This window comes from Diaphorina citri, unplaced genomic scaffold (assembly GCF_000475195.1).
Source record: "Diaphorina citri unplaced genomic scaffold, Diaci psyllid genome assembly version 1.1 scaffold154, whole genome shotgun sequence".
Lineage (NCBI taxonomy): Eukaryota > Metazoa > Arthropoda > Insecta > Hemiptera > Psyllidae > Diaphorina > Diaphorina citri.
Genome location: NW_007377591.1, coordinates 196,987 through 216,393, shown reverse-complemented (window position 1 = coordinate 216,393; position 19,407 = coordinate 196,987). Strand labels below are relative to the sequence as shown.

General features: G+C 39.4%; 2 protein-coding genes and 1 long non-coding RNA gene across 3 annotated transcripts; 1 reads left to right on the top strand and 2 right to left on the bottom strand.

The window, feature by feature from the left end:
- Positions 1-54: 54 nt before the first annotated feature.
- On the bottom strand, positions 55-7,060 carry LOC103505144 (homeobox protein 4). Its single transcript, XM_008469453.2, has 6 exons — positions 6,884-7,060; positions 6,275-6,486; positions 4,569-4,848; positions 3,567-3,830; positions 2,025-2,177; positions 55-1,784 (listed from the first exon to the last, which is right to left on the bottom strand). The coding sequence occupies exons 1-6, from the start codon at positions 7,013-7,015 to the stop codon at positions 165-167; spliced, it is 2,661 nt and encodes an 886-aa protein (XP_008467675.2). The 5' UTR covers positions 7,016-7,060; the 3' UTR covers positions 55-164.
- On the top strand, positions 2,166-2,799 carry LOC113465747. The gene is made up of 2 exons (XR_003390360.1): positions 2,166-2,395; positions 2,567-2,799. It is a non-coding gene; the product is annotated as an uncharacterized LOC113465747 (long non-coding RNA).
- Positions 7,061-11,052: 3,992 nt separating the features above from the next.
- LOC103505143 lies at positions 11,053-13,701 on the bottom strand. The gene is made up of 2 exons (XM_008469452.3): positions 13,224-13,701; positions 11,053-11,583 (listed from the first exon to the last, which is right to left on the bottom strand). Exons 1-2 carry the CDS (start codon positions 13,555-13,557, stop codon positions 11,108-11,110), a joined length of 810 nt encoding a protein of 269 aa, XP_008467674.1. The 5' UTR covers positions 13,558-13,701; the 3' UTR covers positions 11,053-11,107.
- Positions 13,702-19,407: the final 5,706 nt, after the last annotated feature.

Below are 19,407 nucleotides of genomic sequence, written 5' to 3'. Positions count from 1 at the left end.
AAGCCAAAAAAAAAAAAAAAAAAAAAAAAAAAAAAAAAAAAAAAAACTTAAACGTGTCTGGCTAACTACCTTGGAGGTGGGATATAATTATGGGAACTATCTTGACGAAAGAACCCAAAAACCATGTCGATAAAGAAAGGATATCTTCACTTTCCATCAGATTTTTAGTATAAACCAGATGGCAAATCACTCAACTTACACAAGCTACTGTTCTTCCTATCATATTTGATATTTTTGTAAATATGTCCCCGTCTAGAATCATTTAGTTTACTGTTGCTTCCGTTGTTATTGGTTACTACAATATCTACCATTGATTCCAACCCATCACTGATACCTTCTAAACTTTTGTATTTCTTACCGCTACTTGCAGTGCTAGCTGTTCCATTGTGATTGTCATTATTGAACTTGATGTTCACATAGTTGAAGTAATTGCTATTGATCATGTTAACATTGTCATTCTCTCTGTTGTTATTGGTGTTGGTACTTGTTTTAGCTTGACTACCATTTGCTGTAATGTAGAACAAACCATCAAAACTACTTCTTCTTATATTGTACTGGTGGTGCATGTTTCGCTTGATATTTTCACTTTGTGTATCTTCATAATGTCCGCTGTTGACAGGAATATTATTACGTCGGGGTTTGACTATGTTCTGTACATGATTACTATTGCTTGTCCTTGTATTGACGTTCTGATAGTTGTGGATTCTATTTTGTACATTATGGAATGTCTCGCTTCGTTTTAGCACAATATTTCGATCGTGTTGAATTTCCACAGGTTGTTCTCTTGATGAATATTTATCAGCATTGTCCTTTTGAGGTTTAATTCTAGAATCATATTGTTGTTGTGGTTGTTTGCTAAAAACCAAGTTCTTGTAATTGGTCTGCCCAAAAGAGGTTCTCACAGATTTGTTATCATGCTTGTAATGATCGTCGTGTTTTCTATTCGTATTGTGTGCGGGTTTTGTACTTATTTTAACTTGATTTGTTGTCTCATTGGGTTTGTTTATTGATTGGTCTGTATGTGTTTTATTATTGGTTTGACTGACAGGTTCCGTGCTATTAATTTTTATAGATTTGTTATTTGTACTCGTTTTTGTGTTAGTTTCATCAAGTTTTTCTCGACTGCGAATAGTATCTGTGTTTTTATATTGTGTCGTGTTTTGGATGTAGTAGTTAAAGCTTCTGTTAGAGTCATCACTATTGCTGTTACTCGAGTTGTCACTAGATGAAATAAGATCTTTCTTACTGTTTCTCGGTGAAGTTATGTTCAAGTTTATCTTGTTGATATGATTTGTGTTGTTGTGTTGTGGTGGTTTATTGTCGCTACTTGTTAACGTTTCCTGTTTCTTACTGATCAATGTATTCTGAGTGCAGTAGTAGTTGCTATTCTCACTGATTTCATCATCGTCATCAAAGAATCCATTGATCCGTTGATTGGCTTCTTCCTCGTCCCCATCATGATCACAATAGTTGATTATGTATTTCCTCGGAGGTTGAGGTAGTAATTTAGTAGGAACTATTTCTTTTTCTTCGTCTTCTGATTCGTCTTTCATGATTTTTCTTCTGCCTTCATTTTCCAGCTCTTCATCACTTATTCTCTTAATGTCTTCTTCTAATTCTGACGAACTTATTCCTTCATCTTCTATGTGTATGACGTTCCGCTTGTCATCTTTATCATACTCTGTGATCTCTTTGTTTCGATGTTTCTTATCGAGTAGTTTGTTGTATCTGTCTTTCCATTGGTTTTCAATGTTCATGAGAGCCGACTTTTCTTCATGCAATTTCTGAAAGAAAAGAAATCAAGTTTCTTTAAGAGCTGAAGAAGTTCTTAATGTAGGCATATCGATCTCAATAGATCTAGATCAATGATATAAATGTCGTTTCCCAATCAATGCATGCACTGCGCTAAATTTTACAGACTTGACTCGAACGACCAACCTCCACATCTGAAGTCTCATGGGCTAACCACTAATAGGTTGGTCTTTTGAACACTTGGATTTTACTTTAATTTTTCTTGAACTTACTTGAATTTTTCTCTCCAGGAGGGCAATTTTCTCTCTCAAGGACAAGTTCTCTTGTTTGGAGTCTTCGGCGGATTTTTTCATTTTCTCCAAATCGATGAAGTTCTTCTCCCAAGTGTTAATTTCTTGAGCGACCAATTCTGAATCTTGACATGTCTGTGGAAACAAACAATATTATTATGTTAAGGCGGTATCTTCTTGATCCCTTGTGTGCCGCGTCCATTTTAGTTCAAGACTTTTGCACTGCCTTTACATGGTTAATCGCTTTCCTCCATTTCAAACACCCCTGATCCTCTTGCGAAGCTCAGGAGTGGTTTTATTGGGTTCGAGTTTATGGTTACTATCTCTAGCGCAGGAAAGCGCAGATCTAGGAGGTTGCGAAGCTCAGGAGTGGTTTTATTGGGTTCGAGTTTATGGTTACTATCTCTAGCGCAGGAAAGCGCAGATCTAAACACCCCTGATCCTCTTGCGAAGCTCAGGAGTGGTTTTATTGGGTTCGAGTTTATGGTTACTATCTCTAGCGCAGGAAAGCGCAGAGCTAGGAGGAGGAGGAGAAGAAGAATAAGGAGGAGGAGCATGAAATTTTATCATTTATTTGAGAGTTTGACCACATAGGTAATAATGGAGCTTTAAGAGTTAGATGTTAGGTATAGAGATCCGGCGTTAACCTCGTTGGTTACTTTTCCTAAATGAGCGCATGGGAGTGCGCCAGATCACGTTCCAGTAAGCACTCTTGTGTGTATACACGATTCAGCAGGTTCCTCTAAAGATAAGAGCGTTTTTTTTTTTATCTAACGAATCCAGATTCGATGGATCATTTCGTCAGTTTGAGCGCATGGGAGTGCGCCAGATCACGTTCCAGTAAGCACTCTTGTGTGTATACACGATTCAGCAGGTTCCTCTAAAGATAAGAGCGGTTTTTTTTTTTATCTAACGAATCCAGATTCGATGGATCCAAGTATTCGATTTTTTTTAATATCCCATTTATAGAATTCCGGTTTTCGTAATTTCTTGTATTTGTGTACATTGAACCAATAAAGAGCCTTTATAAATAAATAGAAAATAGATCGAGTTCCTCTAAATGATACAGACTACACGAACCCTACCCAGCCTGAGCAGGGCTGGGAACAGCCAGCAGCACGCGATAGCCCAGATTACAGTTAGGCATAAAAAAATTAAATGTAAATGCAGTTTCTTTGTGTTATTATGTCACAACTTTGGTGCTCACTGCAGCATTGTAGGATTTTTCCCAATAAGTATCTCAATAATCCTAACAACCAATGTTTACCTACCATGCTGGCACCGGTCGCTATGCGCATTTACATGTCATAGCTACTCATTTTCCTCACGAGGCTGAGTGGGCCCCGCAACAGCCAGTCACGGGATCAATCATTTGCATGATACAAATTTCGTGACCCCGCCGGGAATCGAACCCGGGTCTCCCGCGTGCAAGGCGAGTGCAGTGACCACTACGCCATGGGAGCTGACTGACCACTACGCCATGGGAGCTGACAATGATAAACTTTTGATATTCGGGATATTTACCTTCCGGACCAAATCGATGTTCAGTCCAGCCTGCATGATTTCTGCCTGGATATAAAGCTTCGACTGCATGCTAGGGGCCGTTCTAATGAACGCGTTGAGAAATTTAAGCCCCGTGCAGATCAAATCCATGTTGGATCCGATAATCATGCCAATGAGGAATTGGAATCTCACCGGTTCGCCGAACTTGAGACGCAGTGTGGACATGGCCTCGGAGACCTGGGTGTGCCCGTTCGAGTCTGGGGTCTCACAAGTTCTTGTGAGCAGCTGCGGAATAAAATGTTCATTAGTGACAGTGCCAATACCTTACTTGTTACTTGGGACACCCTATATAACATTACTGAATTCCAAGCTACGCTACTCTAAAAAAATCTCAATCATGATTTATTTGTGGTGAAGCTCAGAGCTTCTTCACAAATTTTGTAGATATCACAGTATTACTAAGAGCCTCTTTTACTATTTCTGACATACCTATCATCCATAATTTTTCTTTTTTACTTTTTACTCTTATAATGCTGCCATTGGTCACTACTCGATTAAAGTAGCTACTCACTTGTCCTCACGAGGCTGATTGCACCCCGAAGTCCAAGCACAGAGCCGAAAAAACTTCGACCCCGCCGGAAATCGAACCCGGGACCCCCGGAGTGCAAGCCTAGTGTGATAGCCACTCGGCCACGGAGGCTACTTTCCTCAGCAATTATACAGCGACGTAAAACCTAAAAAAAGGAAGGAAGGAATTCTAATTCTGTTAAGCATAAATGCTTGTCACAAATGTTGTTCCCCGCTTAATACATTACGCTAAATTTTGTGACTTGGACTCGAACCACCAACCTCCAGATCCAGAGACCACCGTGCTAACCACTGTACCAGTGAGGTTCCTTAGCAATTACATACATATGCAGCGACGTAAAAAAAAAAAACCCCTGTACCAAGGAGGTTCCTTAGAAATTAAAAACAAAAGCAGGGAGAAAAAAAAAAAAAAAAAAAAAAAACAGCGGTTCTCACCTGAAGGGCAGTGATCCTGGATTTGGTCACGTTGCTCATGGTGGACACAGCCAGAGCGTACAGGCCGGAAGAGGAGGTCGCCAAAATGCGGCCACTATCCTGGCACCTCAGACAGTGGAGGAGGCACAAAAGACAGGCGTTCTCATCGATCAGGGACCGGCGCAGGACGGGGGGCGGAGCCCGGCCCTGCTGGTGACTCTGGGTGGCTTGGATACATTTGAGAAGCTCGAGGAGGAGGTTGACGCCGTCGATTTGGTCCCCAACGAACTCTTGAACGAAACTGAGGGAGGGAGAAAGTGTAGCTTTAATTAGACCTACTATATGTTTTTATCCATCGTAGATACCTACCTACTACCTACTAGTCGCTCAATTGGAGAACGTTGTGAAAACGAAGCGACGAGATATTACCTACAAAGAATACTGAATTTGCCCGGTAAAATGACAGGTAAATTTCAAGTATTTCACAAACTAATTTCCTTTTTCCACACATGGCCTTGCTGCTTAGGGTGTAAATAAATAAATTCTAATTTTCGGACTAGATAGGTAGGTACCTAACCGAGGAACCTACATAAATATATGTAGGTAGTATCTGAAAAATCTGTATAGACCGGGAGCTGAGGTACATTTTTTCTACCTCATAAGGTACAAAATTTTCTTCCTATGGATCTGATGGGGGTTGGCGAGTACATTTCAAAAATTATCCCATCAGGATAAAATCTGCCCCGGGCGGGAATCGAACCCGCGGCCTAGCGCTTACAAGGCAGACGCACTACCCACTAAGCTAACTAGGCTGGCGTAATTATACACTGGGAGGCATGTCCTTTCTATAATAACGTCTGAAACGATATCATAGCTATTGTTTTTATATCATTAAAACCTACGTTGGAGTGCAAAAAATGTGGGACAGGTTGTAGGTTGCATTTCTTCTTCTTTTTCTTTGCCTTTTCCCGTGTACAGACGCGGTCGGCGTTTTTCGTCAGCCTCTCAATCAGCCCTAACTAGGGTGATTGCTTTGGGCTGGCATTTGGTTTTGGCGACAAATTTTACGAGTGGATGCCCTTCGCTCTCAACCCTTGCTATTTCTTTATCAAGGGTTAGATCCAACTTTGGTCGTTTTTCATAATATTAGATAGATAGAAAATCCGCCCCGGGCGGGAATCGAACCCGCGGCCTAGCGCTTACAAGGCAGACGCACTACCAACTAAGCTAACTAGGCTGGCGGTACCTAATTAAAAAGAAGAACATTCAAGTTGACCTAATCCGTAACCTTGCGATACAGACCTAAGTATCCACCTACTAAACTATATCAAAGAATCGCTTCAATTTTCATCATTGTTCGTTAGATTACTTAAAAAATAAAATCCGCCCCGGGCGGGAATCGAACCCGCGGCCTAGCGCTTACATGGCAGACGCACTACCAACTAAGCTAACTAGGCTGCAATGGCAGTACCTACTCTAGTTTAGGATAACGTTAATATTCTAAGTGGGAATCGAACCCTTTCGACCCAACTTTAATACTGTCCAAGTATAAGATTACGGATGCTGTCATGTTATACTTAAGTCTAAACAAGGTCTCGTTTATTTTATGGGTTTAATATTGTACAATTCTTAGTTATTACTATAGACCTTGCTTAATTAAAAAAAAAAAAAAATATATTGTGGCTCCTCCGGGGCGCCTATATACCTACGCCAGAACTGGTTCTTACCTCGGGTAGGCCACTCTTAGGTCCGTCTTCAATTTGTTGAGCAGCTCGCTTGCGCTGGAGAACTGGCGTAGACTCATTTCCCCCCCTCCATTTATGTCACCATTGGTGTCGGCATTGTCGCAAGTTTCCGAGGGCGGAGGGGTCCGCTTGGTGAACTTTTTGAGCGCCACGGCGTAGTCTTCCGGATTGTAGATTGGAGGTCGGGCCTGATCCTGGGAAATGCAAAGATTTTTTCGTTGGTATTTTAGAAGAGTATTTTGAAGAGCATTCGAGGTGCATACATTGAAGACAACCTTCACAGCGGTAAAAAAAAAAAGAAATCCCACGAGACAAAATCCCTATCACAAGGTTTTATCCCACGGAATTGGGGTACTTTGTACTCCACCGATACAGGCGTACCACCTGCCTCGGTGGGTTAGTGGTCAAGACGCACGCCGTGTAAACAGGAGGGTGTGGGTTCAATTCCAGCCAAGGTATGGAATATTAGCCTCAAAATACTTTGAGAATTTGACCAGAAAAAACAGTAGTAGCCTACTGCTGGAGTAAAGGGACTTTTCAGTCTCATTCTGGCAGGATAAACAGGGTATATTCTATTCTATTCTACTTTACCTTGGTCGTTTCTTCAGACATGGAGACAGGTGTAGCTCTCCAGTTATTGACAATGCCATGAACAATACGTAATCTCTGCACACCATCCTCTGAACTGTGAGAGGAACTCATGGAGTTTGGACTCGTCTTCATGACTCACAGGGATCTGAAACCAAAGGAACGCAAGATGTTACTACCACCTTCCTGCCCACCAGTAGATTGCCGTCCGAGAAAGGATACCATGTACATACTCATGGAGTTTGGACTCGTCTTCATGACTCACAGGGATCTGAAACCAAAGGAACGCAAGATGTTACTACCACCTTCCTGCCCACCAGCAGATTGCCGTCCGAGAAAGGATACCATGTACATATTTTTACGAGATTTGACAGAGGAAACTGTAACTGCTAAGATCTTATCGTCCCGAAATCGAAGAGAGAAGGAAGACAGAATGGGAGAAATCCAGACGTTCCGAGAACGAACATTATCCCATTAGGATAAATCGGACCCGGGGCCTAGCGCTTACAAGGCAGACGCACTACCTACCAAGCTAACTAGGCTGGCCCTAGTATTTCTTAAACTCTGACATGTACATATTTTTACGAGATTTGACAGAGGAAACTGTAACTGCTAAGATCTTATCGTCCCGAAATCGAAGAGAGAAGGAAGACAGAATGGGAGAAATCCAGACGTTCCGAGAACGAACATTATCCCATTAGGATAAATCGGACCCGGGGCCTAGCGCTTACAAGGCAGACGCACTACCTACCAAGCTAACTAGGCTAGCCCTAGTATTTCTTAAACTCTGAATTACCTGAACGCCCGGGGCTGGCTGCCTGGCTTACACGCCCGTTCCCACTTGTCGTGAGCTCATCCGATTTTTTTTCCGAACGAAGTGGTAAAGGGCTTTAACTCATCTAAAGGCCGTTCCCACTTGTCGTTCGGAAAAAAATCGTCTCATATGTTCAATACATCACCTACAAGGACATTTTGTGTTATTCAGTCTACCAGGACATACGGAAGAAAAAAAAAAAAATTCGGATAAAACTCACGACAAACACACAGGCCTTTCTATTTGACAGGTTGTTAGCACACTTTTTAAAGCCTGGGGCCACAAAGTGAGTTTAAAACCTTTAAACTCGGTATATGTTTAACTCTCGAATTAACCAATCTGATTGGTTGATTTTTAAAAAATTCAGCCAATCAGATTGCCTAAACCGAGAATAAACGGAGTTTAAACTAACTTTGTGGTCCCGAGCCTAATAAATACAGTAGGTACCTACCTATCTACAAAAAAATCTATTCGACAGCAACAGGCCCATCTATTTGATCTCGCGAGTTGTACACAGGAAACTTGGCAACAATGCCTGCAATCGCGAGCATACCTGTGGAGAGTGTGGAGCCTTTTTTTGTGCTTCCTCCTAAACTCACTAAACTAGAGATTTGACATTTTGAAAATTCGGGAAATGAAAGAAAATATTTTCAGAAGTAGGAAATAGGAATAAATGAGGCAGCCTAGTTACTAGTTAGCAAGGTCACCGGTTTGATTCCCGCCCGGGACGAACTTTATCCTAAACAGAGAAAACTTCAAGTATATTTGTCAAGTGAAAACATAGTACATAGGTACCTATATCATTCTTTATCATGTTACTTGACATAGTAACCCGTTTCCAGAAGATTAGAGAAAACTTCATGTAGGTACTTAAAATAAAATTCGTTCTCGGAAAGGAGGGCTTTCTTCTATCTATAAAAAAAGTTGGGGAAAATGTGTTCCTTTCGCCAGACTGGAGTTTGGAGTTCTCAATGCTTTGTAGTTTGTATCATTTATTTACATATTAAAAGTGGTATGCTTATTAGGTTCTTATTACATATATTACAAGAAGTCAATATTGACTTGGGAAAAACACCTTTGTATATCTATTATTATGTTCAATAAATGAATAATTGAATTGAATTGAATTGAATTACCTGAAAACTCTCTGTGGTAAGATCGGGCTGAACTGGAACTAAAAGGTTACAAGTCATGTTTCCATAAGCTTAGGCAGCAATCACCCGTATTGTGTAAAACCTAGCAAGCAGCTGTATAGTTCAGTGTTAATTATTTTTTAGCCTCTTGACCTCTCCGGCCAAGAGGTAACAACAAACCAAAGATTTGACCTTTGGACTTTAGACTTTACCTACCAGCTTCAGAGCTCCGGTCTGAGCTTGAGGCCCGTGAATAAACAATTTCATCTTAAGATACAGTAATTACAATTTATAGGTATGCGTACTGCTTATACCTAGTCAGTATGAGGGCCAAAATTACAAGAATATAATCACAATCGAGTCAATGGACCTATTAATTTTGTTTAATAATAACAGACTATTGAGTGGAAGGTAACCACTAACACATAAGCCTTAGAGCTCCATTATAAGGTCGATTTCTCAAACAAATGAGAATAAAATTCCATGCCTCTGATGGAAACGAACCCTTGCTCTCCTGTTTACCAGGCAAGCGTCTTGACTACTACACCTGTTATGTTTGTGCTCTCTTCTTATGGGTAGCGATACTACAGTATTAATTCATAACACAATTACTTAGGTAATTAACTTTAAACTTTTATTTATTATTTTAAAAACACAAACTACAATATTTTGTCCTTGAGCTTTCACACTTTTCTCAACTAACTAAGATTCTCCTAATCGATACTAGGCATCGACATCAGATATCGACTCCTAATATCGATTATTATTATCACTCTACTACAACACCACCGAGGTATCTTTAGGTTGCAAAACACCCAAAAAGTCTCTTACGGGGCCGGCGCAATCATTCAATTTTTGTTGGTTTTCAATGAGACTGGGATTTTGATTTCTTTTGGTGATATCTTTGTTGATTTGATCATTCCATCTCAATTGTGGTCTACCTTGCTTTCTGGCTCCTTTTATATTCATTTGAAAGTATTTTTAGGCAATCTATGCTCATTCATTCTTCTTGCAATCTCTCAACGTTTATTCTCTTAGAAGAAAAGATAGGTCCTCACATAAAAACGACATCAACAATCCTGGCAGTACCAGACTGCCAATGTATTTGGCGCTTAAAAACAAACATACCTCGACTAATACTTCAGCAATGTTTTTCTTCTGTTTGAAGAGTACATTGGTAGCACCCACCACATAACCTCTCACGCTGGGATCCGTCAACAGTTCCATGTACAAGAGAGATACGTAGGGGAGACAGAGGTAGCCCTGGGAAATGAAATGCAAAAGTTGACTATTAAATTCAGATAAAACTAATTAATATTTGAATTTAATTTTTAAATATTCACGATTATTAAAAATAATAATAATAAAAACATTATTGTCATTATTATATATAATGTAGTTTATCTGAAAAATCTGTAGCATTGGTAGATTGGTACACGAGGTTTTCGAGTTTTCTGTGAACGCCTCACAACTAAATTGAGTATGCAATGTGCTAAGCATACATTATACACTCCTTGACCTGTAACTACTTTGGTCTTCTTCTTCTCCGCTTTTTTCCGTGTACATAATTCATGCTTCACATCCGTTGTGTCGCTTCGAGTTTTCTGTGAACGCCTCACAACTAAATTGAGTATGCAATGTGCTAAGCATACATTATACACTCCTTGACCTGTAACTACTTTAATAACGTCTGAAACGATATCATAGCTATTGTTTTAGCTCTCCTGTACCAGGCAAGCGTTTTTACTACAACACCGAGGTATCTTTAGGTTGCAAAACACCCAAAAAGTCTCTTACGGGGCCGGCCCCTGTTTCCGTGGTTGAACACGCCACTGGACAAGATCTTTCAGAGTTGCTGAAATCTCAGATCATCTCTCTCGAAATCAGCTCCTTAATAATGGTCTGAATCTGATTTTTTTTCTTTACAAATAGGTATGTATACCTAATTGTTTATGGTAAAAAAAAGAATGTAGATCACGTCATTTTCTCACGCTGTACGCCATTGCGATTCCAATCTTCCTAATTGTTCTCTAGGATTTCCCACAGCCGAGTCGTAGCATCATCATTCCAATAAACAATGATGAGTGTCGGACCTCAAAATTTACAAAATTTATCAATTTCTCACGAGCTCGATACGATAAGGTCTCAGTTACAGCTCAATCTATCAAACTTTTTTTTAAGTAGGTACCTAGTTTGCTAAAATGTTAAAAGTGACAAAGCTGACATAAAACATCATCGGGTTCTAATGTTACTGTGTATTTTTACATCATTGTCTTGGTCCTAACACGAACAGCTTCCTAAGCTCACACGTGGCTCACACATTTCCTGATTTTGGTCCTTACTAAGGTCGGACTTTGTTATAGAAACCTCACAGACATTCCTACAGCAACTGATCTCACGGAAAAAAAGGCTGGCTATATATTGTGGACAACAACAGCAGAAAGTCATGAGGATGCAAATCTTAAAGAAGCCGGCGTTCGGATGGAAGCAGTTTTCCCTTTTGAACAGGTCTCCATAGCAACGTGTAAAAAAGCAGCCAGCCATCCCAAACATAGCCATTACTGGAATCATGAATAGCCAAGGGTTCTTGATAGGTCTCATCTTTACCGGGGGTGTTAAGTAGAAACCCTCTGTGGAGAATTCGTTTTTCCATACGTTAAAATAGCTAGTGCGAATCCCTTTTATCAGTGGATTTACTGTGGTGTAGGGGTAATTTTCGTTCATATCATCTATGATCTTAAATTGCATCAGATTGGCTGAAAATGAAGATTACATTCGACATAATTAGGTATACATATGTATAGGGAAGGTGTTCAATTCCAGGCCAGATCGAGAAAATTACAATTTTTTTAGGTACATAGGTACCTAAAAAAGTAGGTACATACCTAGTAAAATGGTACATAATTACAAAAGTAGAAAGTGGATGTTAGAGATTACCTAAATGTACCAATACCTAATGTACCTAATTAGGATGCTGAGGAATCCTGCAAATCAACCGTGATTATATACAGACCAATACAAGGTGTATAAGGAATCTTGCTTCATCAAGTAGGTATGACTTAATTCACCTGGTGTGCCAGTGATAACAGTGATTCTTGACTTGTGAAATATCCTATAGTATATACAGTTTATACAGGTTCCGAGGATGTTAAAGAAAACAAATTTTTTTATCGTCCACGTTTCTTCCTCTTGAAATGTTTGTAAAATTTGAGAGGCAGGATCTTGCGACCTAGACGTTTTTGATTGGTCAGTTTGTCAACTTAGTTAGGATTGTTAGAATGGTTGGATTGGTGGCATTATTTTAAGATCTTTGGAAGGTTTGTGATAATTGTGAGAGTATTTTTTGGTATGAGTTCCTATTCTGGGGAAATATTGGTCAAATTCATTTTAGGTAGTTTTGTCTAAATTAGGTGTCAACTCATTTTTCTTTCTTGGGGGAAAAATGTTCCTTCTGGGCCCCCTTGAGGAGTTCAAGCCGGGACAAATGGGAACAATTACCCCCCTTTTAATGGCCCTCACGGTCCTGCTAGGAAGAATAGAATTGATTTGACAACCGTCAGAAACTCTATCAGCATCATTCGGATATTTCCCATGTCAATCTTGTGTGGCATTTAAGAATGTACTACGTACGATATTATCAAGACATACGGTATTAGATGATGTTATGACACTTGACAATAAAAACATCATGAGAGTAGAATGTACTACGTACGATATTATCAAGACATACGGTATTAGATGATGTTATGACACTTGACAATAAAAACATCATGAGAGTTTCATGTTCATGCTATGATTGAATCCTCACTTGACAGCCAGATGAGAAAGACGGTTTGAATAGATTAATAATATTATCAAAATAGGTAAATGCAAAAAATGACGGATACAGACCTAAGTATCCACCTACTAAACTATATCAAAGAATCGCTTCAATTTTCATCATTGTTCGTTAGATTACTTAAAAAAAAAAAGATGAGTGTTTCACCGCCGTTTTTATTTCGTAGGAATGAAACAACTGCTACATTAGACGCATGTGGTCTGTGTCGTAGCATGCCCATCCCGTAGTATGTCCATCATCAGATGGGCGATAAGATACACAATACTTCCCATTTAGGTGCTGGGTCAACACGAGAACACCAGGAAGTAACCTGTTGAAATATTATTTGCAATCGAAAAACGAGTGCAACTTTATGTCGATGGGGGAATTCGAACCCGGGACCTTCTGCATGGCAAGCAAGCGCGTCCCATTTAGGTGCTGGGTCAACACGAGAACACCAGGAAGTAACCTGTTGAAATATTATTTGCAATCGAAAAACGAGTGCAACTTTATGGCGATGGGGGGATTCGAACCCGGGACCTTCTGCATGGCAAGCAAGCGCGTTACTTAAATACTTACGTCTCCATGTGCGAATAAGACAACCCCGTCTATCTCTGTGCTCCGGCTTTCTACTTGTTGTTGCATAGCCATTTCCATGTCTAAAGATCGCTGATAGAATTTTTCCTAGTTGTTTATACGGGGGATGTGTGCTGTTGAATTGTTCTGTCTTGACTTGCTGAGGTCTTGTAGGCACTTTGGAAGAGTTATCAATCTGGTCCCACCATTTGACTTGAAAATCATTGGAAGAATGAATGGTTGCTTTGGGACTTCGAGTTGTATTCCCGGATATTGCCAACACATTGTGCACGTTGATCAGACATAGTAACACGACAAAACCAGATGTTGGTGCCATGTCGACAGCAATTTTCTCCCTTTGTGAGAAATCCTATTTTTATTTCTTTTTAAATTAATTTCACGCTCCTAAATTTAAATAATTGGAGAGTCTATTAATTTTGGAACACTATAATATGAATTTCTAGTTTTAGCCAGCACGGAAAACTACCTATGTCCCCACCTCAACTCACTATATTTTATTTATTTTATTTTATAAGTTTCCATTTATTGGTTTTTCAAAACAATTCTCTCACATCAAAATTAATAATATTATCAAAATAGGTAAATGCAAAAAATGACAATTAAAAAAACTCGTCTTGAAGATGTTTCGTAGATATTATGTGATATCGTTCTTATAATATAAGCGGTATGTAGTTCACAAATGTGACAAGGATGCAACCCAAAACGTTTGGTTAAAATAGGTGCTGCGGTTGGCGGTATTTTTACCGCTTTTCGGTGGGTTTCGACCGCTTTTTGGCGGTTTTCAGCTATACTGACTATACGGTTAGAGATATTGTAAATGTTACAACAGAACATCCAAATAAGCACCATTCAATAGGATAAGGAAAGTCGTGTGATGTTCACACTATATTTTTTTTAGAACAATGACGGGTTTTATCTCCTATGGGGGGAATTTTTTTTATATTGTAAATGTTACAACAGAACATCCAAATAAGCACCATTCAATAGGATAAGGAAAGTCGTGTGATGTTCACACCAGATTTTTTTTAGAACAATGACGGGTTTTATCTCCTATGGGGGGAATTTTTTTCGGAAATTAGACTGTACTAACCCTCAAAGTGATCAGCCTTTGCAGAATATAACGTAGACTAAGTTTCAGGCCGATTGAAACAAGTTAAGGGGTGCCGCTGTCCCTCAAAGTTTGAAATTTGGACAATTTTTCACTGTTGAGCGGAGTTTTTCCGCCATTACACGAGAATGACAAGTGATACGAATTTCATTTATATGTCAAATGAAAGGAAATTTTATTTTAAATATCTAGTAGTCCAATAGTTTTAATTATAAAGTAAACGGTTCTTGAGATAATCGGGCCTTTGTAATGGAAAACATGGGCTAGTCCCCAAAGTACGGTACGAAGGTCTTGCACGAATCGACTGGATAAGACATTTCCTTCCGAATAAATTCGTTCTAGATAGATGGTTTTTAGTTTCATATGATTTTAATGAATATAATTAACTTTTATTCCTTCATTTAAGGCCCCATGGGGCCCCCTATAGAGGCCCAGGACTTCAATCCTGTGTACTCTATCCTTTATCTACGATGTAATAGATACCCAATGGACGTCCTCACTTCAACCTCACCTAGCCTGAGTAAGCCATGGAAAAGCCAGCAGCAGATTGGTCACCCATCCGAATACTAACCACGCTTAACTTTGCTTATCAGTGATAATGACAAGTATAAGTCCTTGGGCTTTATTCAAACTGTCAGTTTTGAAAAAGATGTCCCATATGGCCATATGCTAACAGTGATCCATAGGTGCAATAGTCCTACATAATGGACTCCGTACACCGGAATTTCGTCAGAAAAGACCCCCCATTTCAATGTAATGCTAACTGTGATCCATTGGGATTTTGGGACCTGGTGAATCCAACGTGCTATCGCTCCTAGCTTCATATAAATCAATAACTCGTACAGTCAACTCATCGCCTACAGTCGGGCCTGACTGCATGCTTCATAATTGGCAACTGAACGGGGCAACTAACAATTTTGCCGAGAGAAACAGTAAAAAGTGGTTTGTGAATATTATTAATATTTCTTTTAATTAATCCTCTAGGTACTTAAGTTGCTCGGATCTAACGTGTAAAATAATGGACGTTTAAATGAACTTGGTAATCTAGGTGAATAGGTTGAATGGATATAAATACTGAACCGATTTTCAAAAGCGAAACATGACTAATAACATGGGTTCTTTGAAGAAATCATAATAGTAGTAATAATAATAGTGGTAATAATAATGGTAGTAATAAAACATGCTAAAGTGTCTCATAGACAGAGCTATTTCTAATTTCTAGTGCAACTTGCATTACCTGCAGCTGTAAGAGAATGTGTGAGTGTTGACATGCATGAATTATTGAGAGACTTTCTTTTTGCCTGTCGCTAGATGATCAATATTGTGACCGATGTGTAGATTCTATGTAGTCGATACAGATAGATTAGGATGTAGATATAGAGAGATAAGATGTAGATGTAAAGGATTCAGAACGACAGATGTGTGGCAATAATTACTTACTATAACTATAATATTGGTAACTAACACCACTTGTGTCTAGTGAACAAGTCATCCTCGCTCATAACAGTCATAACAGTAAGCTCATGTAGTCATCCTCGCTCATAAGCTCATAACAATAAAGATGAAGGAATTTTAATCGTGTTAAGCTTGAGTGCTTACTTCAGATGTCTTCCTCCTTCCTCATTTAGTACATTCTGCTACCCTTTGAAGATGAGCTATACATTTTGGGGAAAAGTCCCAACTTTTCCTTAGACTAACAAAACTCTATGATCCAAAGTCCCCGTACAAACCTGCCTACCTAAATAGGACTGAATCCAAAAAGGACTGTAAAAGTTCCTTTAGCCCAACTGAAACTCTAAACCACTTGTGCTGACTCCTTTAAATTTAAATCCTTCCTGACGCCTGAAACTTCCAGATCAAATAGATGCACACTAGAGGTACCTATTCTGGTGAGAAATCTAAAATCGCCAGAGGAAATCTCCTTCGTCGTTAGACGTCCTAGGAATAAAAAGATTTGAAAGTTGCAGGTCAACAACATTACAAAAACATACCAAAGTAACATCCATGATAAGAAGATGATTTGTGGTTTTTGTGGATTTCTGGGTCTAGGACTCTAGACCAAGGTGCCAAGAGGCTGTTGACACTTGATTCGGATTTACAGTTAACTTCCGAAATTTAAATCTCAGAGGTCATGGATCCAAGAATTCAAAAACAAGTGGCGAACCCAAAAGTGATACGTTTGATACAGAACCTAGTTATGACTGGTTACAATCAGGTCTGTGGACTTTTTGGAATGGGAGGTTGGAGCATTCCAATATTTTTTTGTGGTACCTATTTGACTGGTTAGCTAAATTTAACAGAATATCTTCTATTTGGTTAATGAAACATCTCCACTATTTGGTTAACCCAAAAAAAAAAAAAAAAAAAGTTGCAATGAGAAGCCCACTGTTGGAATCGACCCCTGGGCCCCGGTTAGGCTGTGAGGGCGGCTTTCATAATTCATATTCAGTAATATTATGCTATTTATGTTGGATCTATGCAGGAATAATATTATTGTAATTATAATTACTTTTGTAGATATTATCAAGCTATTATGTTTAAAATATCCATGCATTATAATAATTAAACAAGTAATGTAGATCTGTTAATTGTTGAGAAGATAGGGATAATTGCAAAATGCAATCCTGACTTGCAAATCGCAACTGTTCTCAAAATGGGGTCTGTTGAGCTTATTTATTTTAATCTAGTGCCTTGTAAGCCTAGTATAGAACTTACAGAGAAAGGTCCCTACATAGCCCCCAAAGGCCTGAATTTAACTTGAAATTTTTCTCTATACGCGTATTTTCTATGTTGAACATTTTTGATGCTCACGTTCATAAAACTATGTGGATCCGTAATTTGCTTGAATTTATACTAACCACGCTCAACGGTGGTTAACTTCAATGATCCATTGAGAACTCGTGCATTCGACGTGTTTCGCCGCTGGCACACATTTTTTTTGGTCTCCTGAAAACTTCTGATTCTGCGGTCTCAATGATTCATGACTGTTTCAACGATTCCTTTGTTTTGATATCTACCTATCTCTTGGCATTCAGCAAAGATTATCCAATATCGTAGATGAACATCTCAGCAATCCCAATGAAGATAACTCCATTCTCCTGTCTGAAGATAACACCATCTATCCATCCATTCAAACAATGCCGCCCAAGGCGAAGTCGAATCTTTTGAAGGCAATCTTCAAATCCGTCTAAAATCTCGCTAATCGTTAGTGAAAGTCTGGACATCACAACATATTATTTAATAGCATCGTACGAAATTAAAAACTCTGTTGTATAAAAACTCTTAATGTGTTGTAAATTTGTGTGTGGGAGGGAGTCAAAAGATGAGAGGCGTTGTTTTAGTTGCTCAGCTGTTGCATTCAATTCTCAAGCCAGACAGGTAAACTTATGGGTACAATAATTACGTATACGTACGTATTAAGGTGTAAATTCACCGAGGCAACGTAGGGCAACATTGAGCAATGTTGTTGTTGTTCTAGCACAGGGATTTCCAACTTCTATGTGTATGCGGGCTACATGCTATATTTGTAGGTACTTCGCGGGCCACATATACACATCAGGGGAGCAGGCCCGTATCCTGCATTTTCTTGAGGGGATTGGAGTGGATGATCCATTTTCGGAGTCCACCCCATAGTAAAAGAGCGAAACGTTCAGATTATCTAACAGACCGCGACCTCACAGACGTAGGTCTGTTAGACGGTCCAAGGGTGAGTGGCGGACAGGCACCTACATATTGGTTCACTACAGTATGCTTCATTTTGCCTCAGTATGATAGCGCCTTAAGACAGGCGTATTAATATTTGACTCTTTTACACCATGTTTAAGAGAAGTTTAGAGTCTTTAGACCGTTTTCTCCATCATAGTTCAGAGGTACTGTTAGACGTAGGCTTGTGAATGTCCCGTTCGTATAAGGTTCTTTATGCCACTCCAGAGGTAATTATGCTTGTACAGATGTACTTTTGTGAGGCGGAGAATCCAATAAACAACTTTATGTGCCTCCTTATACGTAGGTGTTTATGTTATTGGTGTTTCTATTATGGGTGGAATTACAGGCTATACGTAACATAATCTCACGACTATTAAGTGGATATTATTACAACTTATTATCGCACTTTTAAAAGTTAGTTAGCTTAGTTGGTAGTGCGTCTGCCTTGTAAGCGCTAGGCCGCGAGTTCGATTCCCGCCCGGGGTGGATTTTATCCTGATGGGATAATGTTCGTTCTCGGAACGGCTGGCTTTCTCCTATCCTGTCTTCCTTCTCTCTTCGATTTCGGGACGATAAGACCATAGCAATTACAGTTCCCTCTGTCAAACCTCTTAAAAAAAAAAAACAGGTTGTTTCATAAAGTTTTAAAGCCTAACGCATCCTTACTGAGGTTGTGGATTGTAGATTCGTAGAAGCTTAACCCATCCTTTAGGGCTGTCTAGCATTGTGGTTGTGGATACTTGGATATAGAGAGGGAACTGTAACAACGTAGGTCTCATCATCCCGAAATGGAAGAGAAAAGGAGGACAGGATAGGAGAAAGCCAGCCGTACCGAGAACGAACCTGTTTAGGATAGTTCGCCCCGCGCGGGAATCGAGCCCGCGACCTAGCGCTTACAAGGTAGGCTTTCTTCCTTCCTAGTTAACTAGACTGGCTTGTACGCAGCATCAAAATTATGGACGTAGGTACCTAAGTACAAAATGGTCCATGGATAGGTACTCAGGTATGGACAGGTAGATAATTATTATTTCGTACCTATACCATCAAGGTAAACCTATGAGTATACCTACACAATCTAATAAATTACCTAATGTTTTTCTGACGAAATGATAGGTAAGTAAATTTAACTTATTGATTTCAGTAAATCAAACTTAAAACTTTTAATTTAGGGAACCAATCCACTTGATTCTCATCTTGAACCATAAATTTTAATCAAATTACAGGTGGTTGATCAGAAGTTATGAGCACGCCGAATCTCATCGAACGTAATTTATTGGTTTCGATAAATTTGGTAATCTTTTGATCAAACAAAATTTGATTTGATTACAGGATTGAACTTGACTCAGGCCCGAT

Coding starts and splice junctions, on each gene's coding strand:
- LOC103505143 (XM_008469452.3), bottom strand. CDS start 13,557: ATGGCACCAACATCTGGTTTTGTCGTGTTACTATGTCTGATCAACGTG. Junction 11,584..13,223: donor TCTTATTCGCACATGGAGAC/GTAAGTATTTAA, acceptor CTTCATTTTCAG/CCAATCTGATGCAATTTAAG.
- LOC103505144 (XM_008469453.2), bottom strand. CDS start 7,015: ATGAAGACGAGTCCAAACTCCATGAGTTCCTCTCACAGTTCAGAGGAT. Junction 6,487..6,883: donor TGTCTGAAGAAACGACCAAG/GTAAAGTAGAAT, acceptor TGCATTTCCCAG/GATCAGGCCCGACCTCCAAT. Junction 4,849..6,274: donor CTAAGAGTGGCCTACCCGAG/GTAAGAACCAGT, acceptor TCCCTCCCTCAG/TTTCGTTCAAGAGTTCGTTG.